Source organism: Panicum virgatum, chromosome 4N (assembly GCF_016808335.1).
Source record: "Panicum virgatum strain AP13 chromosome 4N, P.virgatum_v5, whole genome shotgun sequence".
In the NCBI taxonomy this organism is placed as follows: Eukaryota; Viridiplantae; Streptophyta; class Magnoliopsida; order Poales; family Poaceae; genus Panicum; species Panicum virgatum.
This window is the reverse complement of record NC_053148.1, coordinates 33,563,282-33,581,565: the sequence shown is the minus strand read 5'-3', so window position 1 is coordinate 33,581,565 and position 18,284 is coordinate 33,563,282. Positions and strand designations below refer to the sequence as shown.

Below are 18,284 nucleotides of genomic sequence, written 5' to 3'. Positions count from 1 at the left end.
GGCCATTGGAGCCCCGGCAACCCGGAACCTAAAGGCCGCCGCCGCCCTCCACCACCCCGACTGCCGGCGACCTCGCCGGCGGCCGCTCCCCCTACCAACTACTAATCGCCGCCCACCCCCTCCCCCTCCTGTAGCTCGCAACCCTCACCGCTGCCCAACCCCCCACTCCGAAGTCCGGCCACCGCACTCGCCGGGGAAGAAGCACAGTAGCATAGGCGCCTTCTGCGACAGCACGCATCGCACTCGCGCGCGCGATAAATAGACACCGCCATCTCCTCCTGCCCTTGGTCTGGAACCGGCACTCCATATCCGGCGGTTCTCCGCTGCTAGCTCCTCCTCCCTGAAAGCGAAACAGCCAAGGAAACCATCACGGTAAGCTCGCCATCAGTGTGATCAGAGAACGAAACAACCATCTGAAGCTCATTGATCATACGAGAAACTCCAATTCAATCACCTGAAGTTCAGGAGTGAACAAAGAAATCCTCGTCACTAAAAGCCTCCGAACTAGTATCATTCAGAGAAGAACAGATGGAACTGAAATCTAAGATAATATGAACAGGAGTTCATTCTTACATTCATGCATATCCTTATAAGTACATCAACCACCGAGAGCAGGCCGCTGCATCCATCGACACGCCCACTCCTTGGGTTGTATGACTCATCGCCATCACCGGATCCTACAAAACAGAAGTAGAATCCGAATTAGCAGACCGTTTACAGACTTAATAATCAGTAACTAATTACTCGTCAAATAGGAAGGGTGAAGATACATACACAAGACGCGACCATTATGGTCCAATCCACACGCACACTGCTCGCTGCTGGAGTACAGTACCAACAGCTCCAGTGTCGCCATTGTAAGATAGCTGCTGAGTGCTCGGCACTGACTCACCGAGCACCATTGCAGCTGAACGGTCTGCACCTTATGGACTCGTGATCAAGGGCTTGGCGAGCCCAGACAGCCAATCTGCTGTACCGCCGCGACGAGCTCCTCCACCTCGGCGTCGATCTCCACCTGCTCCTCCCCGAGCAGCTCGTACCATATCATGTCCGTTGTGGTGGCCGCGCTGCAGGAGCCCTGGCTCGCCGCCGCGACGGCCAGGACGGGAGCCGCCTCGACCTCGGCGCCCGCCGCCAGCGCCAGCTCCTCGAAGGCGAGGACGTCCGCCGTGGCGTCGAGGAGCCGCCGCTTCCTGCCGGCCTCACGCGGCAGCGCCAGCAGGCCGTCCAGGAAGCCCGGGCTCCCGACGGCGCGCGCCAGGAAGGCCGTGCACTGCTCCTGCCGCCGCTCCGTGCCACGCACGCGGCGCTCCATGTCCAGCAGCTGCGCGCGCGCCTCCTGCTGCCCGCGCCGCAGCCGCGCCAGCGCCTCCCGGTCCCGCCGCAGCCTCTCGAGCTCGCTCTCGCGGCCGCCGCCGCTCCCGCTCGCGCCGGTCTTCGTCGCGCCCGACGACGCCGCGGACCCTCCCGCCGCGCCGCGCCGGCGGCGGATGTTGGCGAGGAGGTGCCGCTGGCCGGCGAGGAAGTCGGTGTGCGTGAACTCCCACCTGTCCGGGCTCACCTTGCGGAATCCCTGCACAGCATTACCACGTGCACAGGTACGAGCAGAACACAACAATGAGCAAATAGAATCAGCAAATTGATTAGCAAAAGAACAATGTGATTACTGAATTGCAATGTCAGTAATTACGAATTGGAAATGTGATTAATTCTGACGTAGGTGTTGAGCTGCCGGAGGAAGGTGGAGAAGTTGGCGTGCTTGAAGCGGCTCGGGAGGAGCCCCGCCACGAAGGCGTGCGGGTCCCACACCACCAAGCTGTTCCGCGCCGCGCGCCGCGCCACCACGCCGTCCGTCGCCGGGTCCTCCACCAGCTCGAACGTCTTCGCCAGGAACGGCGAAACCTGCTGAGACGCCGCCGGCGTCCGCCAGGGCTCGGGCGCCGGCGCCGCGGCTGCTCGCCCGCCGGCGTCGCCGTCGGCGTCCAGCACCACCACTGCTTCGTCGTCCTCTGCCTCCTCCTGCTTGACCGCCACGGCCGCGGGGTGCTCCATCTGCCTGAGTCCGCTGCGTCGGGCAGGCTGGTGCGCGGGTCTGTGCTTTGGCGGGAGCATGCTTGGCGGCGTGCTGGTACTTATAGGGAAGGCACGGAACGTTCTGGAAAGTACGAGAAGGAAGGCGGGCGCGGGCCTAGGATTTGGAGTTTGTGTATTCAACATTTTCAAAGATCGAAAAAAAAATTTGGCCGCCGCTATGCGTTGCAGGGCCGCTTGCATCAGCCATCGCCCGCCACGCCGCTAGGGTTTGCCGGCGGCGGCTGGAAGCAGAAAGGAAGCGGCCTAGAGGAGCATCGGGATTCAGTGACTTGAGCTTAAAGACAAAATAATCACCGCAGCAATGCTACTGTAGCAGGTACTGTAGGGAAACACTGTAGCATGGGTACTGTTTGATATTGTAGCACGGATATTGTTCACGCAGATCTGTTCGTCGATCGCGAAATGGACGGCTCCCATGGGGTGGTAAGTTACCGGAACAGTGCTCAGTCAATCAAGTCACTGAATCTCCATCCCACGAGGAGGGGGGAAGTGGAATCAGGATGGTTGGGGTTGGGGACTTAGGGTCGGTGCTGGTTGGAGGTCGCGACTGGGCCGTCGCAGCAGTGCCTAGAGGAGGGGAAGAGGGCTATTTGAGCACAAGAGGTAATATGAGATTGTGGAGCCTGTTTTGTGTAGATCATCTCTAAGATACACTCTAATAGCTATTCTAATTACAAATTTAAGATTTTTAGTGGAAACCTCCCTCCAACAGTACTCTAAAACCAATCTCTCATGGTAGCAACATCCTAAATTATCTCTCTCCCTTTTCAGATATGAGAATAAAAATCCACATTCGATCTCAAATACTTGTCATCTTAGAACCAGATCTTAGACCTTCATCCTTCGAATTCGTGGATCATGTTTCCTAATATGTCAAAGTTCGAACAATAGGATATCTGGTAGTATAAAAGAACTGATGTGGGGACATGAAAATACAGTGATAAGTGGGGTGTCTTTTCATCGCACGTGCGTCAAGCCGCCGTATCATTGCACACATCCGTTGGAGGTAATAATGTTCCAGAACAAAATAGAATGTTCCAGAACAACAATTATTGTTATTATTTTGGAACATTCTATTTTTATTTATCTTGTTTGGAACATTTTTATTTTGTTCTGGAATATTTTTATTTGTTCTGGAACATTATTATCTCCAACAGATGTGTGCGATGATATGGCGGCTAGTTCCACGTGCGATGAATAGATGCCCAAAATTTATTTTTAAAATTTATTTGAATTAAAAATTCATTTTCAAAAAAAATATTTGAGTTAAAAAAACTATTTTTAAAACCTATTGCAAAATTTATCTTTTGAGCTCAACTCCTTTTATCATCTAATCTCCATCTTTTGCCTAATTTCATCCAATTACTTTCTCCCTTTTAAACCCTGGAAGCAGCTAATCTTCTTTGCTTCTCTAATCCATTTGTTCTCTCCCTTCATGTTGGACGCTTGCACAGGCAAGCTGCACACACGCACAAAGCCATCCTTAGCAGCACGACCGTGCTCCATCAGGTGCTTGCAGCGGCCACGCCACGTCCACTGCAAGGTAGCCAAACCATGGGCTGTGTTTAGTTCCAAAATTTTTCTCTTCAAACTTCACTATTCACCTATCACATCAAATCTCTTGCCTCATGCATGAAGCATTAAACATAGATAAATAAAAAAACTAATTTTATAGTTTTGATATACACGACGAGACGAATCTTTTGAGCCTAATTAGGTCATAGTAGGACAACAATTACCACAAATAAACGAAAAGTGCTACAGTGTGCTATAATATCCGCTGTGACCTTTTTACCACTATTTTACGGATCTAAACACAGTCATGCCCCCTGGCTGAGCTCGTCCTTGCTCCGCTCCCACACGATGCACGCGGAGTACACCGCCGTCCTCGTGTCCCTGCTCACCGTCTCCGCAGCACTGCCCGTGACCGTCCACGTCTCCCTCCTGCTCTACCTCTCCATCGGTGGGTTGAAATATCGGAATAACGTGAACGAGCGTGTAGCTCGGTGGTAGCGCTGGCAGTGGCCAGTCTGCCCACCCGCGTTCGATCCCCGGCTGGGACGACGTGCGGTGTCGCACCGGGGATTAATTCCCCTGAGAGGACCGGACACTGTGTAGGTAGAGTGTGTGTGTGGGGTTGCGTGAGTGCGTGTGTGTGCCGCGGTAGACGTGTTCCGAGACTTCTCGGCAGTTTCATCTGTGTCTGAGCGTGCGGTCAGCACAGATGCCTATACGAGTCTTACATGATGGGCCAGTGCTCCTGGCAACTTTCAAAAAAAAAATAAATATCGGAATAACATCAGCAGCAAACTCTCTCTTTCTCTCTCCATCGGTGGACAAAGGCCACAAGCACGTGTTCGGCAGCTCCAGCAGCCTCCAGCCCAACAGTGTTTTCCTCTCACACCGCTCCAGCATCAGCTTCCAGCCACCAGCTAGCCAACAGTATTTTTCTCTCACACCACTCCAGCCACCAGCTCCAGCCCAGTGAACAGAGTGAAGACAGCAGCAGCCTTAACTCTCGTTGCTCTTCTCACTGTTCTAGCAAGGGGGCAGGACCAGGGTTCGCCAAACCGCTCGGAACCGGACCGGTTACCGCGGCTACCGGTCTAACCGGCCCGGCCCGGTTCCGGTTTCGGGCGGTTAGAAACCGGCTCAAATTCAAATTTTAAATTTGAATTCGAAAAAATGGAAAAATCCCAAAAAATTCTTAAAAATACTTCAAGTTGCGACGAATCTAATGGTGTCAAATTTTTTCAAATATTCATTCATTTAGTATACTTTGCGAGCATTTGAAGTTAAACAAAAAAAACATGCATACAAAAGTATACAAATACAATGTAAAAGTAGTACAAAAAAAAGTTGGAGGGTTCATTTAGGCTAAAACATATTATACAAACATTCATTTAGTATACTTTGCGGGCATTTGAATTTAAACTAAAAAAGAAAAAAATTTGAATTTAGCCTAAACCGATCGGTAACCGGTCAAACCGACTGGTACCGGTCAAATCGGACCGGTAAACCGGTCTAACCGGCTGGTTAGATGTTCGAAACCGGTATAACTGCGGGTTTTGAATTCAAATTTGAGTTTGATCGGTTTCAACCGGTAACCGGTCCAACCGGTCCGGTAAACCGGAACCGGTGGCCGGCGGTTAGGTCCCGGCGGTCGGATAAAAAAACCCTGGGCAGGACACCTCAGCTCACCTCTCTCCTCTCGATCTCCCACAGTTTCCTTTACTGCAAGAACCAGCACACATGCATGCACCTCTTCTCACTCCACGCCAGCACACATGCATGCACACAATTAACTCTCATCTTTCTCTATGTTTAGATTCGTAAAATAATGGTAAAAAAAATCACATCAGATATTGTAGCACTTTTCGTTTGTTTGTGGTAATTGTTGTTCTACTATGACTTAACTAGGCTCAAAAGATTCATCTCGTCGTGTACATCAAAACTATAAAATTAGTTTTTTTATTTACCTACATTTAATGCTCCATACATGATGCAAAAAATTTGATGTGATATGTGAATAGTGAAGTTTGGAGAGAAAAATTTTGAAACTAAACACAGTACACATGCATGCACACTCACGCACACAATTTCTCTCTCAGACATCTCTTTCACTACCTAATCCCTGGACACATGCACTTCTCTCCTGCTCTTCCTCCTCACGCAAGCACAACAGCACGACCCCTCCAATCCTTCAGTAGCAGCCCATCCGCCGCTCCTCCCGTGCTCGCGCAGAGCAGCAGTACCAGTGTAACGACCCAGGTTTGACACACGGCTCAGACCCTCTCTATACATTTGAGTGGACCACGTCTACGCATAATTTATTTGTGTTTTCGTCTTCACACAAAAAATTGCAACCACATCTATCTATTTAAGTTGGCTCAGTCACCCATAGATAGCAGTATGGACTAAAACCCTCCCACACCCATAGATAGCAGCCCTCCCACAGGGCCGGCGCATGTGCCACAGGACCCACACGTCATGCGACTATGCCTGCACAACTGCCCGTATGCACCCGTGACGAGCTTAACTCGTTTGCGCTGCACAACTGACCGTATGCACCCGTGACGAGCTTAACTCGTTTGCGTTTTTATCCTCGCTTCGCGTTAAAAATTTCAACCAGAATTACTACATGTTCACAGCCTGACTATTTAAATTGGCTCAGTGACCCATCAGGTAGCAGTATGGACTAAAACCCTCCCACTCCTGTTGCTACAGCGTTTCGCGAGCACTGTAGCCCACTACAGTACCGCGAAAGTGGCCCACGGCCCACTTAGCCCACCAGGCTGATTCTCTAATGGGCTGTTACAACCAGGACGATGAAGACGGCGGCCCCGAGCGCGAAGAAGACGACGCCGACGCCGAGTCACCAATGGCCACGACGAGCAGTATCGCAAGCCGTAGCTCCAACCTGGCCGACGACCCAGCCAGGCAGCCAAAGCTGCTACCCGCCTCGTCTACAACCTGTTCGACGAAAAGCTAGAGCCGACAGAACCGCGAGTCCACGTCACGCCGGCCACGCCTACACCGTCAACCCACGGTGAACGCCAACGTCCCGCTCCCAACGCCCTAGTGCTGCCGGCATGAGCTACGGCCACCGATGACCCCTCCGTAGAGCCTAGGATCTCCGTCCCGTGTTTTTGTGCATGGCCTCGGCCATGCTGTCACCCGCGTACGTGCGTCCCTGAGCCCAGCCGGCCGCAAGGCCAGACTTTCCTTTGGCCTTAGCGCGTCGAGCCGACCCACCTCGCCCCACTGTCGTGGTGCCGCCGCCGCTGTGCCATGGCCCCGCCACGGTGTGGAGGCCACGCATTCGAACCAACCTGCCCGGCCGAGCACACCACCACACGGCCTGAACACAGCAGCCGGCCTTCACGGACCGGGATGCTGGAGCCCGCACGTGTGCCATGGCAAAGCCAGGGGCTCGCGCACGCGAGCACCCCGACGCCAAGTCCCAGCCTTGACCCTTGTCCTTTGCCTTTTCCCGCACCGAGCCGAACAACGCCGAAGCCGAACAGCATCATCGACGTCGCCACCCACTCCGGAGGCAAGCTGGACTACGAGCAAGGAGGGGAAGATGACGCTGTCCACAACTTCACCTTCCCGGCCATCCTCGACATCTGCGTGGCCACGCCTCTCTCCATCCTTGCCTGAATAGAGCTCCGCCCAAGTGCACTACTCACATCCACACACAGATAGACAACGTAGTACCTAATGTTTATGAGCACGTCACGCACTTAATCAATGTTGATTTCCATTTTCGGAATTTATTAACAGCTAATCTTCCAAACTCAATATCTCGCACATATGAACTCCGATTCTACCGATTCTTTTTCCACAAATCATCAAAAATCATACTCTATCAAATAGTGACCTGGTTTTTGTCTGTTGGTTGCTGTGGCTAGCACTTTGCACATGCACGCTTTTGTTCGGTAAAACGGCCACCGAGCCGTTCGCGGGACGAAACGTTGCAGACTTGTCGCCGCGTGCCGACATCCTGCTCAGGGTGCCCTTTGCAGTGCCATTCCCTTTCGCTGAACAAGCGACACGCGCGAATTGCACTCACGCACGTCGCGACACTCTGGCCCCACGATGAGACTGCACATCACTGTCCGGCAGCTTTCGGTGCCGCTCCGCACTGTGGCACCATGATGCTTTGCCACCCACGCCGCCTTTGCCGTCTCGTCACATGTGTGTCGGCAACGCCGCTCCTCGCTACGGCGTTGTCTCTGCTTTTGCATCAGTACCCCATCACGCCGCTGTCGGTCACTGCCTCCTCTTGGTCGATAAAAGGCACAGTCGTGTAGCTCCTCCATCGCTCTCAACTCATTCCCGACCAACCCGGCTACCTTTCCAACCTGAGCTCACTCGCCCTATATTTTCCCGCCAGAGTAAGGATTTGCTCGCCGCTCTCATCCTAGCGAGCTCATCGTGCTCTTGGCAAGCACTGCATGCTATCTGGCCAGATTCTTCATCCTAAATTTATCTAAAATCAAGCTCTAACTACCTTTGTTAGTTATATAATTTACGGAGTTCAGTTTGTATTTATATATGCTTTGTTTGTATGATTTGTGCCGCGTAGTAGTCATCGAGAGTTTACGAACGACGACGAGAAGAAGCCGGGAGTCCGGTGCCGTGAGTTAGGAAGTTCGTACCGCAAGCAGAAGCCCGGAGTACATACCACGAGCACGAGGACTAGTACCACGAGCCGGAGAACGAAACGTGTACCGCGAGTTGAACTACCCGTTTGTTGAGCGAAGGCAAGTCCGACCTTTTTTCCTTTTGATCATATTTATCCCAGTTTTTAAACACAACCCGTAGAAGCCTATTTAAAAGTGCATTCAATTTGTATATGAAATCTTGAAATATTTTGATGCTTGATGTAGTTAAATACCCAATTGAAAGGCCACACCTTGCTATTATTTACAATCCTGATTATTTCTTGCCAATCTAGATTATCTCTAAACATGATTAGCTCTGTTTAGACGAGTGCCTTGATAAAAGATACTAGCATGCTTAGGATTTATTTATATAGTATTACTCACTGTTGTTTATCAAATGCAATTATTTACAAATGAGAAAAATGGGATGGTTGTTTTAAAAGGTGTGAGTTAAATTTACAAAGTATAATGAACATGACGATGATGGTGGTGATTATCCAGAGATGGGGCGGAATAGGGTCCATGTGTAGGACTATTGGAGATTTGACTCGAGCCTGTGTGGTTGGGTCTCGTAGTTATCCGTCTTGTCTCGATTAAGGACCGGTAATTGGCACAATTTTAGTCAAGTATTACAATGCAACCATACGGCTAAATAGGCACTTGCCTTAGTTTATTAAGTCAGTCGACCCGAGAGGATGCTACCGCCCGAGTGCTCGAGGAGCTCGTCGGTGTCGGGGTAGCTAACCCGGTTAGATGTACGGAGCCGAGACACTCATACAGTCTGTCATGTAGCATATTTTGGGTCCGGTTGATGTAATAGCTTTGTCATGTTAGCTTGCCGACACATCTAAAAAATTGTGTATATGCGCGCTAGCTACGCGCTGGCATCAAAGCGAAACATGTCGTATGGGTAAAGTGTACAACCTCTGCAGAGTGTAAAACTATTCGAATAGCTATGCTCACAGTCAAGAGCGCTTAAACTAGACAGCCGGTTTTAGAGCTTTTAAAAGTTTCTGATAAAATAGGGCTTGGGTCTGATTTTGAAAATGTCCGATAAAAATGCCGTGGGCTACTGCGGACGGAGTGTCCAGTAGCATTAAAAATTGGACTCACCTCTTTTTATATATACTCATAAGTATGACTATATTACTCTTTTGCAAAAATGACTTTACAAAATTAATCTTACATGGGTAAAATGCTGTTTTTCGCAAAATAAACACCAGCCATTTTCTAGTACTCCATTATGCATGAACTTTTATCCCCCTCCGTAGGGCGGGGTTGGTCTTACTGAGTATTTTTGTACTCGCCCTTGCCTGCGTTTACAGAGAACGATTCAACGCCAGAGAAGTCTACCCGTAGTCGTCGCATCCGCACCTGACTTGCCTGTGGCATGGGTCATCACGATGCTGAGTTGCGATGCTGACTGCTTCGTCAATGTTGCTTTAAATTTAGCACTAGCTTTCTTTCTTTCTATTCTTTTTTTATTTTGGATTAAAACTCATAAACTGCTGCCATATGAACGGTAATGATTCATTCTGCCGAAATATGTGCACCAGCCTTCTGAGACTAGAATTGTACCACATATGACTCCTGTGTAAACAGGGGTCGCGACACTCCACCAGCTCGAACGTCTTGACCAGGAATGGCGGCACAGGGGTCGCAACACTCCACCAGCTCGAACGTCTTGACCAGGAATGGCGGAACCTGAGACGCCGGCGGCGGCGTCCGCCAGGACTCCGGCGCTGCTCGCCCGCCGGCGTCCAGCACCACCACCACTGCGTCGTCCTCCCAATCCTCCTGCTTGACCGTCACGGCCGCGGGGCGCTCCATCCACCTGAGTCCGCTGCGTCGGGCTCTGGCAGGCGGGTGCTCCGGTTGGTGCTTTGGCGGGAGACATGTTGGGCGGTGTGCTGGTGCTTATAGGGAACGGATGGAACTTTCCGGAAAGTACGAGAAGGAAGGGATGGTGGAGCAGGAGCAGCGTCGGATATTTTTGGTTGGAAGGTTCTCAGGGGCGCTCGAGCTCGCGGGACGCCGGGGCCGCGAGATAGTTTTGCGGCCGCCGTGGCGCGTCGCGCGATCATTGGATTTGAATTTTTTTCTCCCTTTTTAGATTGTGTTTAGATGGTAAAAAAGTTTGAGTTTTGATATTGTAGCACATTTTGTTGTTATTTGATAATTAATATCTAATTATGAATTAATTATGAATCAGTCATACTATGTAATTAGTTATTTTTTCAATTGTATTTAATGCTCTATGTATGTGTCCAAACATTTGATGTGACAGGTACTGTGCAAACTTTTTTAAGAAACCAAATGGTGTTCTGATCCTGCAATACAGAATCAACATTGAGCATGATGAATTAAATGGTGTTCTTTGACCACACTAGGCCCATGAGAACAAAAGCTTTTTCTGTAGCTGATGAAATCAAGAAAAGCCCGTTGCAGGTTTTCTACAGCTTATTAAATCTGAGGCAACTGGGAAATATTGTCCGTCTGTTTAAATACTTAGAAACTTGTGGAAAAGTTCTTCACCTGAGGTACGGTTGTACCAAAATTAACCACTCGAATTTTCTTATTTTTCTTTAGAAAATACTCCAACAAATATAGTTTGAGTTCACTAAATATATTGTTTGACGCTGCCTTTTTTGTGAGCTACAATTATTTTTCCTATGATCACATATACTCGAAAAGTGCCATTGTGAATTTATGATTGCAATAGGAGCAGAAGTGTGCCTGCTTTATACAATTCACACGGCAGCTCTAGATTAAAGACTTTTTAAACGGAAAAGCTATACCATACCCGGGCATTTTGGAGAGCTCTCACACCCGAATTTCGTTTCTCCTCCTCTTGCCTTCTTCTTCATCTCCGATGAGCTCTCCGGCGAGATTTAGGGTTCGGGGTTGGGGATTAGGGTTCTGGCGAGCTTCTCCGTTGCCGATGTTAGAGGAAGGCCGGGGTAGGCCGCCCACTCCTTGGGTTGGGTGACACAGCGCCATCATCGGATGGGAAGGCTAATAATGATACTAATACATATGTACATGACCATTATGGTCCATCCGGAGGCACACTACAGTACCGGTGCCGCCATTGTAAGGTTGCTGCAATGGTGCTCAAGGATGCTGCTAAGTGCTCAGCACCGAGCACCATTGCAGCTGAACGGTCTGCACCTTGCGGGAAAGTGGTGATCAAGGGCTTGGCGAGCTTAGGCAGCCAATCTGCTGCACCAGCTCCTCCACCTCCTCGTCACCCATCTCCTCCCACGGCTCAGCCACCTCCGAGGCGGCCGCGGCCACAACGAGCTCCTCCACCTCGGCGTCGATTCCCACCTGCTCCTCCCCGAGCAGCTCGTACCATATCATGTCCGTGGCGGTGGAGGTGCTGCCGGAGTCTTGGCTCACCGCTGCCACGGCCGAGACGGTAGCCGCCTCGACCTCGGAGCTCGCCGCCAGCGCCAGCTCCTCGAAGGCGAGGACGTCCGCCGCGGCGTCGAGCAGCCGCCGCTTCCTGCCGGCCTCGACGAGCGCCGCGCTGCCGCGGCGCTCCAGGAAGCCCGGGATCTCGATGGCGCACGCTAGGAAGGCCGTGAACTGCTCCTGCCGCCGCTCCGTGCCCCGCACGCGGCGCTCCATGTCCAGCAGCTGCGCACGGGCCTCCTGCTGCCCGCGCCGCAGCCGCACCAACTCCCGCGCCAGCGCCTCCCGGTCGCGCCGCAGCCTCTCGAGCTCCCTCTCGCGGCCGCCGCTCCCGCTCGCGCCGATCTTCGCGCCCGATGACGTCGCGGACGCCGTGGATCCTCCCGCCCCGCCGCGCCGGCGGCGGATGTTGGGGAGGAGGTGGCACTGGCTGGCGAGGAAGTCGGCGTGCGCAAACTCCCACCTGTCCGGGCTCACCTTGCGGAATCCCTGCGCAGCATTATCGCGAGCACAGGCACGGGTACAACACAACAATTAGCAAATAGAATCAGTAAATTGATTTGATTAGCAAAAGAACGATACACTAGTAGTGCTACACGCGTGGGGCCCCCGTTTGGTGACGCTCCAAACCAGCTCGACGCCGATCAGCTCCAGGCTCCAGCTTCTAGCCGCTCTCGCTTCTTGCCGTTCCAGCACCCGTTTTAGACCGTTTGGTAGCGCTTCTCCCTCGGCTCCAACTCCAGCTTGACAGCGAAGATGGAATCCAGGCGACAGCGGCGCTCGTCGCCGCAGGTCTGCCCTCCTCGCACTCTCCTCCGATGAAATCGAGCTCCTCCTCCGGCGAATCGAGCTGTTCTCCCACGAATCGAACTCGGCCGCCGTTGAATCGAGCTCGAGCGCCCGCCAAATCGAGCTCCGGCGAGGCACGACGAGCTGGGCGCCGAGCGAAGCGAGAAGGGGGCAGGCAGCGTCGAAGAGGGGCAGCACGGTTGGAGAGGGGCAGCGCGGTTGGAGAATGGCGGCACCTACAGGACAGAGAGGGAGAATCGGGAGAGGAGCGGGGGAGAGCAGGTTTTTTCCGCTCCCCACCTCGCGTTGAAAAATGGAATCGATTCATGTGGATTCGAGGGCGGAGCGGAGCGGAGCAGCTGAGGCCGTTTGGCAGCGCTCTGCCCGATTCACGCGGAACAGAGCGCTGCCAAACACGCCCTACCATTGCAATGCCAAAATTACGAATTGTAAATGCGGTTACTGACGTAGGTGTTGAGCTGCCGGAGGAAGGTGGAGAAGTTGGCGTGCTTGAAGCGGCGCGGGAGGAGCTCCGCGGCGAAGGCGTGCGGGTCCCACACCACGAAGCTGTTCCGCGCCGCGCCCCACGACACCACGCCGTCCGTCGCCGGGTCCTCCACCAGCTCGAACGTCTTCGCCAGGAACGGTGGAACCGCAGGCACCGCCGGCGTCTGCCAGGGCTCCGGCGCCGGCGCCGCGGCTGCTCGCCCGCCAGCGTCGCCGTCGGCGTCCAGCACCACCACCACTTGGTCCTCCACCTCCTCCTGCTTGACCGTCACGGCCGCGGGGTGCTCCATCCGCCTGAGTCCGCTGCGTTGGGTAGGCGGGTGCGCGGGTCTGTGCTTCGGCGGGAGCGGCGTTCTGGAAAGTACGAGAAGGAAGGGATGGAGGAACTGGAGCTGCGTTGGATATTTTAGTTGGAAGCTTTTCGGGGGCGGTGTAGCTCGCGGGACGACGGCGGCCGCGAGATTTTTTTCCGACTAATTTGCTATTTAGCATGTGGGTTGCGATCGAATGCTATGGCCTATGGCGCAAATAGGTTTTGCCAATACCATTATAATAAGCCTCTGTTTAGTTTTTTACCCGTAAATCCCATAAACGCAAAAAAATTGTCACATCGAATATTTCAACACATGCATGGAGTACTAAATGAAATCTATTTACAAATTTTTTTTGCATAAATGGGCTGTAAATCCTGGTGATCCCATCTGTCAGTCACTCAGTGACACCGATGGTTGTGACACACGTGTTAGGTCAGGAAAAAGAAAAAGAAAAAGGGTTGCTGTGTCACAAGCTGAAAGCAGGTGGGCCGGCTCAGGCGGCCCAGCTAACTCAGCAAAGCTCTATAGATGGGTCGGCTCCAGTCTCGACTCAGAAAAATGGGTCAGCTCGGTTGCAGCGGCTTGCTGGCTGGCTCTCATCGTGGCTGGCTTAGCAGGCCAGCTCGACTTAGTGGCGCATCAGGCTAGCTATGCCTGGTGGACTAGTTTGGCCTTGGCCTGGTTTTCGGCCCCATCTCTCTCTCGGATTGCGATTCCGATAAGTCCACTAGGGGTATGCCTAGCAGTAAGTTTCAAATGGAGGATTCTAGAGCCAAGAAATCAATGGTTACGTGGTGACGCAAGGGTTAGACAGGTTCAGGCCGCTAAGGTAGCGTAATAGCCTACGTCCTGTTGGTTGCTGTATTAGGGTTTCCGAGGTGGAAGGTGATGTGGTGCTATGTAATGCGGTGTTTTCTATGGATTCCCCCACATCCCCTTTATAGCCTAGAAGACGTGAGTTACAAGTAAGGAAGAAGATCTACTCGGGTTATTTACAAGGAAGTCGGTCGGTTAAGATCCCTAGATTTGCGGGCATCTCTATCGAGCCTTCAACCTGATCCATAGAGGACCCTTTCGTTTGTCCAGCCGAGTGCCTATCCGCCGGGTAGTTTATGCAGAGTAGCTGAGCAGGGTAGGCACCTGGACTCAGGGACCCTACTCGGCATGGAGGTACCGAGATCTACCTCTATCAAGCCCCCGGACACTGGAGCGTTGAGCCTAATCTTGATGCATCCGTTGCGAAGCTCTTTAGTGTTCATATATTGTCTTTTTTGTCACCCGACTTGAACGGGATACGCCCCGGGGCGCACCCGTTGAGTGTAGCCCCCGAGCCTCGGGAGGTTTCGGAGAAGTGTTTTGAGGGTCAATATGAACTATCTTCCCTTTATTCAAGTCATTATATCTACCCTGGATCGCCTTCTGAAGTTTAAAGAATAATCTTGAGATTCTATGCACTTTTGCTCAGCGCCCAGCCCCCGAGCAAGGTGGCTGGCAGAGTCACGGAGACACGCCGAGTGGTGGCACCCAGCTCCCTGAGGTACTGGCGGAGTCACGGGGACGTGCCGAATCGAATGTCGGTGCCCAGCCCCCGAGTAAGGTGGCTGGCGGAGTCGCAGAGACACGCCGAGTGGCGGCACCCATCTCCCTGAGGAGCTGGCGGAGTCACGGAGACATGCCGAGTCGAATGCCGGCACCCAGCCCCCGAGCAAGGTGGCTAGCAGAGTCGCGGAGACACGCCGAGTGGCGGCACCCAGCTCCCTGAGGTGCTGGCGGAGTCATGGAGACATGCCGAGTTGAATGTCGGCACCCAGCCCCTGAGCAAGGTGGCTGGCAGAGTCGCGGAGACACGCCGAGTGATGGCACCCAGCGCCCTGAGGTGCTGGCAGAGTCACGAGACGTGCTGAGTCGAATGTCAGCGCCCAACCCCCGAGCATGGCGGCTAGCAGAGTCACGGAGACACGCCGAGTGGTGGCACCCAGCTCCCTGAGGTGCTGGTATAGTGACGGAGACATGCCGAGTTGAATGTCGGTGCCAGCCCCGAGCAAGGTGGCTGGTAGAGTCGCGGAGACTCGCCGAGTGGTGGCACCTAGCTCCCTGAGATCACAGAGATGTGTCGAGTCGAATGTCGGCGCCCAGCCCCCGAGCAAGGTGGCTGGTAGAGTCGCGGAAACATGCCGAGTGGTGGCAGCCACCTCCCTGAGGTGCTGGCGAAGTCACGGAGATGTGCCGAGTCGAATGTCGGCGCCCAGCCCCCGAGCAAGGTGGCTGGCAGAGTCACGGAGACACGCCGAGTGGTGGCACCCAGCTCCTTGAGGTGCTGGCGGAGTCACGGAGGCATGTTGATTCGAATATCGGCGCCCAGCCCCCCAGCAATGTGGCTGGTAGAGTCACGGAGACACGCCGAGTGGCGGCACCCAGCTCCCTGAGGTGCTGACGGAGTCATGGAGACGTGCTGAGTCGAATGTTGGCGTCGAACCCCCGAGCAAGGTGGCTGGCAGAGTCGCAAAGACACGCCGAGTGGTGGCACCCAGCTCCCTGAGGTGCTGGCAAAGTCATGGAGACGTGCCGAGTTGAATTGTTTTTAACCCCCTCCTCGAGAATATTCGGGGGAATATCCTCCTTGCCGATTCGAATTAACGCTGGGGTACTCTGTCAGCGGGGGTGTGCAAATACCCCTTTCGGATTTTTTACCGTTGGGAGTCACCTTGTGACGGAGGTAGATCTATGTACCTCCCTGCCGAGTGGGGTCCCCGAATCCGGGGAACTACCCTGCTCGGTGACTTGGCTACGACTACTAGGCGTACAGGACCCGGCTGTGCGCGGAAAGAATCACCAATGGATTAGGTTGATTGGCTCCAGCTAGAAGCCCGAATATCTAGGGATCTTAACCGACCTCCTTCCTTGTAAAACAATCCGAGCATATCATTCCTTGTACCCCTATGACTCCTAGTCTATATAAAGGAGGCGTAGGCCGACCCATAGAGAGACTACTTTTTCTGCAGCATTCCACAAACCCTAATATAACTCCGAACACAGGACGTAGGGTATTACGCTCATTGCGGCCCGAACCTGTCTAAGTCCCTGTGTCTTCGTGTTACCATCGAGCTCTTGGTCCTCAGATCCCCATCCTGAAACTCTACCGTCGGGTACACCCCTAGTGGACTGGCCGGAATAGCAATCCGACAGTTGGCGCGCCAGGTACGGGACTCAGGGCTCATACGTCGAGTGCAATGGCAGCCAACACCGGCGTCGTCTTCTCCGCCAGCGTCACCGCCCAGATGGAGGCGATAGTCGGCTTCTCCTTCACCTTCAGGAGCTTCCTGGAGGTCACGGTTCCCAGGAACCCCGCTTCCGGCCCTTCGACCGCCAGAGGCAACGTCCTCGCCGGGGTTAGATCCGATCTAACTCCCCCGACCTCCGTCACCTCTCGGATTCCCAAATCCGAGAACCTCGACATGGCGGCCATGCCAACTAGGGTGACTCGTCACCCTGCCCAATCTGCTGACAATCTGATCTTCCAGATAGATCGCGTCGGCAGATCCATCGCTGAGTGCATCCAACTCAGCGAACTCGTGCTTCATCACCAAGACGACCCTGACCGAGTCCTTTGTAGACTCTACAGCATCTCCACCAGGACCAGATCCGATCTGGCCACCCCCAGATCCATCACGTCTCGAGTTCCCGAACCTGAGGTGGACTACGTGGCGGCCACTCCACCAAGGACGACCTGTCGCCCTGCTAGATCTGCTGACGACCTTATCTCCCAGATAGATCTAGTCGGCAGATCCATCGCCGAGTGCATCAGGCTCGGCGAGGACGCGCTCTGATACCGCAACGACCCGGATCGGACCCCCTTCGAACTCCACAACGCCACCACGACGTACTCGGATCAGACCCGAGTGCGATTCTCCGACCAGGCTACCCTGGGTCAGATCCGATCTGACTCGGCTTTGGGAGCGAAGCTCGGCTTCCAAGACGCTTCGTTCACCTCCCACCCAACCGCTCTTCGACGACAGAGCACCACGGGATCTTTGTCGTCTCCGACGACTCCGACACTCGTGAAAATGAGACCGACGAGGAAAGGGCGCAGCGACTCCGGCGCAACGAGGTCTGCGCCAACATGAGGCGCAACGACGCGGCTATTGACCGGGCCAATTGCGACCTGGAGGACGCCAACCGCCACAACCCCAGGAACCGGCGCTCACCGATCCGGCCGCGCAACCTCGATGCCGACTTCGTCCTCGACTACAACGGCCAAGACGTCTTTGCCACGCCATCGGCCAACCTCGCCGCGTTGTTCCAGGTGCTCGAGGGCCTCCAGGAGACCCCCGAGATCATCAAGGCTCGCGCTCGCTTGCATTTGGCTACCACGTAAGCCTAGCAGCTGTGCAAGGACAACTCGGCTTACCGCGCCCAGTCGAGTCATCATTCGACACAACCCCACGGCGACGACGAAGAGGAGGTCAACCAGAACGACCTCCGCCTCCAGCTCAACCAACAAGACCTACGTGCGCGCATCAACAACCGTCATCATCAACGTGACGCCGCCGAACGCGAGCGACGTCGCCAATACGACGAGGAACATGGCATCCCCGACGCCGACCACCAGAACTGCGACCGTCGGGGCGACAACCCTCTGCGACGACCCCGCCGTGACTACGAACCCGGCAACGACCTCGACGGATTCTCCGCCTTCTCCAGTCGGCTCCGGGCCATCCAGTGGCCCGCCACCTTCAATCCAACCGAGATCGAGAAGTACGATGGTGAGTCGGATCCCAAGACGTGGCTGCGCACCTACTCCATCGCCGTCCGAGCTGCGAGCGACGACAACGACATCATGGCTGCCTACTTCCCGGTCGTGATGGGTCGCCACGCCCTCAACTGTCTCGAAGCGTTCCCTGCTGGCTCCATCAATAGCTGGCAGGACCTCTGCAGCGCCTTCGTCCAGTACTACCAGTCATCTTGCCTGGGTCCCAAAACCAGATGGGATCTG

The 18,284-nt window shown here is 53.9% G+C and overlaps 1 protein-coding gene and 1 pseudogene across 2 annotated transcripts; both read right to left on the bottom strand.

Annotated features, from left to right (window-relative positions):
* Positions 1–203: 203 nt before the first annotated feature.
* LOC120670997 lies at positions 204–2,340 on the bottom strand (annotated as a pseudogene).
* Positions 2,341–10,947: 8,607 nt separating this feature from the next.
* LOC120670521 (putative heat stress transcription factor A-6a) lies at positions 10,948–13,522 on the bottom strand. 2 transcript variants are annotated; one of them, XM_039950639.1, is made up of 3 exons: positions 12,938–13,522; positions 12,264–12,706; positions 10,948–12,170 (listed from the first exon to the last, which is right to left on the bottom strand). In XM_039950639.1, exons 1-3 carry the CDS (start codon positions 13,467–13,469, stop codon positions 11,454–11,456), a joined length of 1,692 nt encoding a protein of 563 aa, XP_039806573.1. In that variant the 5' UTR covers positions 13,470–13,522; the 3' UTR covers positions 10,948–11,453. The 2 variants fall into 2 exon arrangements, with proteins under 2 accessions (XP_039806573.1, XP_039806574.1); XM_039950640.1 differs by lacking the exon at positions 12,264–12,706 and having other exon boundaries at positions 12,938–13,434.
* Between the last annotated feature and the right edge of the window lie 4,762 nt (positions 13,523–18,284).